A 6516-nucleotide genomic window follows, 5' to 3' on the forward strand; every position below is an offset into this window, starting at 1 on the left:
TTCTTTTTAAAAAGTAACACATCATTTTAGGCAGACTTTTCTTTTTATTTAGTTATTTATTTGACAGATAGAGTTAGACAGTGAGAGAGCGAGCCAGAGAGAGAGGTCTTCCCTCCATTGGTTCACACCCCAAATGGCCGCTACGGCTGGAGCTACACCGACCAGAAGCCAGGGGCCAGGAGCTTCCTCCTGGTTTCCCATGAAGGTGCAGGGGCCAATCACCTGGGCCATCCTCCACTGCCTTCCCGGGCCACAGCAGAGAGCTGGACTGGAAGAGGGGCAGGCAGGCGAGACTAGAACCCAGCACCACAGGCAGAGGATTAACCTAGTGAGCCATGCCTCCAGCCCCTAGGCAGACATTTCTTTTTTTTTTTTTTAATTTTTTTTTTTGACAGGCAGAGTGGACAGTGAGAGAGAGAGAGACAGAGAGAAAGGTCTTCCTTTGCCGTTGGTTCACCCTCCAATGGCCGCCGCTGCCAGCGCGCTGCAACTGGCGTACCGCGCTGATCTGATGGCAGGAGCCAGGTACTTATCCTGGTCTCCCATGGGGTGCAGTGCCCAAGCACTTGGGCCATCCTCCACTGCACTCCCGGGCCACAGCAGAGAGCTGGCCTGGAAGGGGGGCAACCGGGACAGAATCCGGCGCCCCGACCGGGACTAGAACCCGGTGTGCTGGCGCTGCAAGGCAGAGGATTAGCCTAGTGAGCCGTGGCGCCGGCCGGCAGACATTTCTTTAAAAACAGAGAGAGAGAGAGAGAGAGAGAGAGAGAGAGAGAGAGAGAGAGAGAAAAGGATGGTAAATGAAGGAGCATGGTCCTTACTTTCCCGCATCTCTGAATTTTTCAGGAGAGAGGTTTTAGCAAAGACAGGAAGGTGACGGCACAGAAGAATGAAGCAGAAGAGGAGGTGGTTGCAAGTGCAGTGAGCTCCCTGGTCTCTCTTTCTCCCTGCATCGCTGTCCCGCACCCCACGCCTCTCTCTCTGCCCTTGTCTGGTCTTCTCTCTTTCCTCCCCCATATCCCTCCCAAGCCCTCATGTTCAGAGTCTCTCTCCACTCTATTCTATTCCCGTCTCCCCTCACTCTCTCCTGAGCCCCGGTCCTCGGGTCACCGTCTCTGCTGCCCTCCAGATCCTGGCATCCCTGTCCCTCTGGCTGTCTCTGTCCTCCCTCCTGCACTAAGCTGCCTTTCTGAGTCCCCAGAGCAGGTCCTCCCCAACCTCCTCCTCCTCCTCCTCACCTGCTCCAAGAATCCCCACCACTCCACCCCACGCCCACCCCCACCAGGCAGACCTGGCTGGAGAAGGAGCTGATGAGGGAGAAGGACTGGAAGAACAGGTCCAGCAGCCTCAGGAACACGGGGTCCTTGTAGTCAAAGCGTTTTCCAAAGACAATGGAGCAGATGATGTTGGAGGTGACCGAGTGGAACAGCAAGGTGTTGTCCAGGAGGGCTCCTAGGAGGAGGCAGTGACAGAAGGTGAGACACAGAGTCACGGGCTTGGGGAACGTGCGGCTGTGTGACCGCCCCAGCACTCAGTCATGATCGGCTGGAACGGACGTAGCTGGCAGCCTCCTGTGCACATTCATGTCGGGTCCTCTCTTAGCCCTTCCCCTGCTGCTCTGTCTCATTCTCCCCACAGCAGCGGAGGAAGGCACAGCCTGTGATCTCCCCGGTTCCCAAGTGGGCAAACTGAGAGGCTGAGGAGAGCCCAGCTGCACAGCGCATGTGCAGTGAGTGGGTCTCCCAGGACCCAGGCTGGAGCACCAGTCCCAGGGCCGCAGGCATCCAATCAAACACTGACCACTCCCCCTGTCTGTGGCTCCCCCTTGGTCTCTTCTGCCCACCCCTAGGGCTCTGCTCTGCAGATGTGAGTTGATGACTATGCACCCGCCTGACACACCCGCCCCGGCCATGGCTGGAGGTGGTGTGGGGGGTAGGGAGGAGGGCGTGGGGGGCTGGTGCTGGGCCTCCTCCATCCCCCACAGGGGCACCTGGGGTCCATGCCCAGCCCAGCTCCTGACTGCAGCTCCTGCCAGTGCAGACCCCGGAAGGCAGCAGTGATGGGTCCTGCCCAGCTGAGACCCCAGTTCCTGGCTTCCACTCTGCCTCATCCTGCCCATTGCAGGCATTGGCTCTGCCTCTCTCTCGCGCTCTCTCTCTCTCTTGCTCCCTCGCTCTCTCTTCTCCAGCCTCTCTCAACTCTGCAGAAACTCAGGTAAGAAAGATGGCAAAGACGACATCCAGGCGCTAACACTGTCACCTCCAAGTCCCCTTATGGAGACTCCAGAAATCCCGACGAGAGGTCCTCTAGCGCCCCCTCTGGCCGCCGAGCGCACAGCACCCGACCTGGTCCTTGGCTCTCAGCTCAGCAAGCCTCACCGGGGAGGGGACAGGGCTGGCTGTTTGCAGAACACCCGGCGCTTTCCCTGCCCCCCTCTGCTGTCTTTAATGTGAGTCCCGGTGTCGCCAGGAGCTGGTTTTCCGAGGTTGCGAGTTAAGCAGCAACGCTCGACGCCCAGTTGTCCTGGGACACCACAGCTCGCACCCCTCCCGGTCCCTGTCTGCCCCTCTCTCGGGTTTCTGGTTGCTGGGCGCTGCCCCGTCTCCTTGGCTCGCGGCCTCACCCTTGGATTTCCGCAGCTCCTCCACCAGACACCGGGCCTCCTCCTGAATGCGCTCCTCCACGCTCCGCTTCCCCATGCCGAAGTCCCGCATGGTGGCCAGGGAGAATCTCCGAAGGGCCCGCCAGCGCTCCCCGTTGGCAAAGGTCACTCCTGGGGGGTGGAAGGAGACTCTGTGCCTCCCCAGCCCTCGCCCCCACCCAGGCCCACCTTCCCTGAGCTCCACCCCTCCCAGCGCCCGCTCTCACCGTATCCCTGGAAGATCGGATCCACCACGGCGATCTTCCCCCTGCCAGAAAAGGCCTCTGCTTGGTCCACGAGGGCCTCGCGGATGGCATCCGTCCCACACAGGATGACCACGGGTCTGGATCCAGGTACACCGTGAACACGTCCCCGTGTTTCTCTCGGAGCTGCCAAGCACACCCCGCCCAGGGCCGGCGGCAGAGAGTTGCTGAACCTCTGACAGTCGGCTACAGAGTGGTCACAGCCATCTCCCCGACCCCCTCCTCCCCGTTCCCCTTGCCCTGACCCCACAGACAAAGGCTCTGCCTCACTGGTTGGTGCCCTGAGCAGCACAGATGGCTGCGAATTTCTAACTCCCCCAGGACAGCACCCTGAACTCCGGCCGAGTCTCTGGCATCACAGCCCGAGAGTCCTCTCGTGTCCCTGCTTAAAATCTGCTGTCTATGGCCTGGCTCTGGCTACTCCTCCCCCAGCTCACCCTTTGGTTCACACCGGCCTCAATAAATCGCTTAAAAAAAAAAAAAGCTGAGTCTGGAATGTGAACTCACACCTCAGTCCCAGCCCTTCCTGTGTGACACACAGTCCCTTCCCTTTCTGTCCCCCCGCCCTGGGAGAGCCGCCATCATAATGCAAGTTCCTTGGAGGGCTTCAGGGGCGCTGTGGACCTCGGAACCCTGTGCAAAGCGTGCGTGCATGCACAAAAGGGAGGCCCCACTGCTCTGATCACATTCTCGGAGGGTTTAGAGTCCCCACATTTTTTATAGATGTACTTGTCTATTGAGAGGCAGAGTTACAGAGTGAGAAGGAAAACTCAGATCTATCCACTGGTTCACTCCCCAAATAGCTGCAACCTCCAGGCTGGGCTGGTCCCCACTCAGGAGCCTGGAGCCTCATCCGGGGGTCCCACGTCGGTGCAGGGGCCCACGTACTTGGGCCATCTTCTGCTGCCTTCCCAGGTGCATTAGCAGGGACTTGGATCGGAAGTGGAGCTGCTGACACTTGAACCAATGCCCATATGGGATACCAGCATCGTCATAGACGCAACCTGCTATGAAGCAAGGCCAGCTCTGTCCCCAGGTTGAGTGGCCTCGGTCTAGGGGACTTTGGGACAAAAGAGAGCTCTTCTTGCTGCGTCCCGGCCACCCTCTCACCAGCTGTGCACCTGGGCCAGGTGCCTTCTGCATCTCACCACCTGTCGTGGCCCATGTCGCACTGCTGCAGCCGAGTCCCTGAGCCTGGCTGATTGCTTGAGAACAAGATTGATTTCTTACAGCTCTCACAGTCCAGAGTCCACGCCCCCACATCTGGAGAGGGCCCTCCTGCTGAGTCAGCCCGCAGCCACGGGCAGAAGGGCCTACGTACACACACAGGTGCGAGAGGAGCACACCAAGCCCACAGCAACCCCAAAGCTAAGTTTTAGAAGCTGCCCTTCCACCCACAGCGGACACGTGCTGGGGGACCATCCGCCCACCGCCCTCAGGCGCCCTCCTATGCTCTGCCTCAAGCCCTTCCCATGAGAAAAGCGAAATTTGCCACCAGAAAACACAGGCTCAAAGGTGCCTAAGCCTGGGTTCTCCGAGTGGAGGGGGAGGAGTGGACGGAGGAGTGGGAGACACAGGTCGTCCGCGAGCAAAGGCAGCTGGATGCAGGGAAATGGATCACGAAGTCAGGGCGGCTGGGGTGCAGCAGCTGGGTCATCGCTGGGGCACCTGCCTCTCTGGCTGGAGGGCCTGGTCCTGGCCTGTCTCCTCGTCTTCTGAGCCAGCACTGGACAGCGGCAGAGACGGCCCATGTCCCTGGGCCCTGCCCCCTACGTGGGAGGCTCGGCTGGAGTTCCAGGCTCCTGGGTTCTACAATGTCCAGTGGTCGTTTGGGGAGCGAACCAGAGCCAGGAAGAGCTCTTGTTCTGTGCCTCTGCCTTCTCACTAAAAAACGGAAAATGAAGAAATAACAGATTTCTCTGAAGTGTTAGCATGTTTTAAAACTCACCATCTCCATCCTCAAAAGAAGAATACATATTGAGACCACTTAACCAACACATGTTTTTTGTGTCAAAAATATTTTTTGCTATACTGAAATAATTTTTAAAAAGACAGCATCTTAATACAAGATAATTTGCCAAGACATTTTTAACCATCATTATAAAGCTGTAACTGAAGCTAAAAAACTCATTATCAAATGCAAATGTTGGGGCTGGTGCTGAGGCGTAGTGGGTAAACCCATTGCCTGCAGTTACGGCATCCCATAAGGGCGCCGGTTCGAGTCCTGGCAGCTCCACTTCCCATCCAGCTCTCTGCTATGGCCTAGGATAGCAGTGGAAGATGGCCCAAGTCTTTGAGCCCCTGCACCAACATGGGAGACCCAGGAAAAGCTCCTGGCTCCTGGCTTCAGATCGAAGCAGCACTGGCCATTGCACCATTTGGGGAGTGAACCAGCAGATGGAAGACCTCTCCCTCAATCTCTCTGCTTCTCCTCTCTCTGGGTAACTCTGACTTTCAAATGATAAATACATCTTAAAAAAAAAAAAAGACAAGCATGCGCACCAGCTTCCCTTCCTCCTCTCCCTCCCTCATCCCCTTTGTCCTGGAATTGGCTTGGCTGGCCTTTGCTCTCACTTGATGGCAGACGCAACAATCTATTTGATGATTTACCTTCACCGCCCTTTCTCATACTCTTCCAGGCACAGGCGGGCACCCAAGGAGGTGACAATCATGGCAGGGAGAGTGAAACTCAGCACCCGTGGCTCACACCCATATGCCCCGTGCTGTCCATCTGCAGCTCCAGTTGAGCAGGGTCACCCGTGACAATCTCACCTTCACCACCACACTCTGGCTCTGCGCCCCTTGCTCGCCAGCGCCCCCACTCCCTCCAGGAGCCTGGAAGGAGGCCTGGCTCTCTCTGGCATGTGAGCCCCAGGCACCCAAGCAGGGAGGGCTCACCAGGACCGACCCGTCCATCTGTGTCTCACCTGCAGGAAGGAGCGGAGCAGGCCCTTCCTGTCCATCTGCAGAAGGTTCCCCAGGACGGGCAGAGGGTGGGGTCCCGGGGGGAGGCGGCCGTGGGCCTTGGGGTGGCCCCTGAACAGAAGCAGCAGGAGGCCTGCGAGGAAAGCCAGGAGGAGGAGCAGGCTGAACTCCATGGTCTCGGCTGTCGGCTGTCCACCTGCTGCAGCCTCCTCGCGCTGGGCCTTTTATTCTGAGCCTGGATCCCCACCCAGTAATCAACCTCACCCAGTCCCCGCCTCTCCTCTCCTCATTACCACAGTGTGAACATGGGAGCCAGAGGATGCACACTTCCTGCCCAGGCAGCCCAGTGACAGCTCACTGGCCGTCACTCTGCCCCCTCCCCTTCCTGGATGTTGGCAGGGACCTGCAGGGGGAGGTGGAGGGGGTGTAGAGTGCACATGAGAGTTTGTTTATTTCCACTGAGGCAGTGAGCACTTGTCTGTCTGCAGCTCTGTTTGGCCTGTGGGTTTTCCAGGCCTGCCGGTGTCTGTCCCGCATGCCTGCGTCTCTGTGGGTGCCTGTGATGGGAAGGGGGTTCCCATGTGCGGGTTGTGTGGGTGCTGGTATGTTGGGCACCTCCAGGCCCCAGACTCTTTAGGGGCTCCAGAAGCTCAGGGCGATCCCTCCTGTGTCTAGGCTCCCAGCATC

General features: G+C 58.4%; 1 protein-coding gene across 1 annotated transcript in view; it reads right to left on the reverse strand.

Annotated features, from left to right (window-relative positions):
* The window catches only part of LOC100328948 (cytochrome P-450), a 40593-nt gene extending 34554 nt beyond the window's left edge, over nt 1-6039 (reverse strand). Inside the window, 1 exon segment of the mRNA NM_001171131.2 lies at nt 5832-6039. Coding sequence (NP_001164602.2) covers nt 5832-6002 — 171 coding nt within the window. The 5' untranslated portion in view covers nt 6003-6039.
* Nucleotides 6040-6516: the final 477 nt, after the last annotated feature.

The sequence above is a fragment of the Oryctolagus cuniculus genome, chromosome 18 (genome assembly GCF_964237555.1).
Source record: "Oryctolagus cuniculus chromosome 18, mOryCun1.1, whole genome shotgun sequence".
Taxonomy (NCBI): Eukaryota; Metazoa; Chordata; class Mammalia; order Lagomorpha; family Leporidae; genus Oryctolagus; species Oryctolagus cuniculus.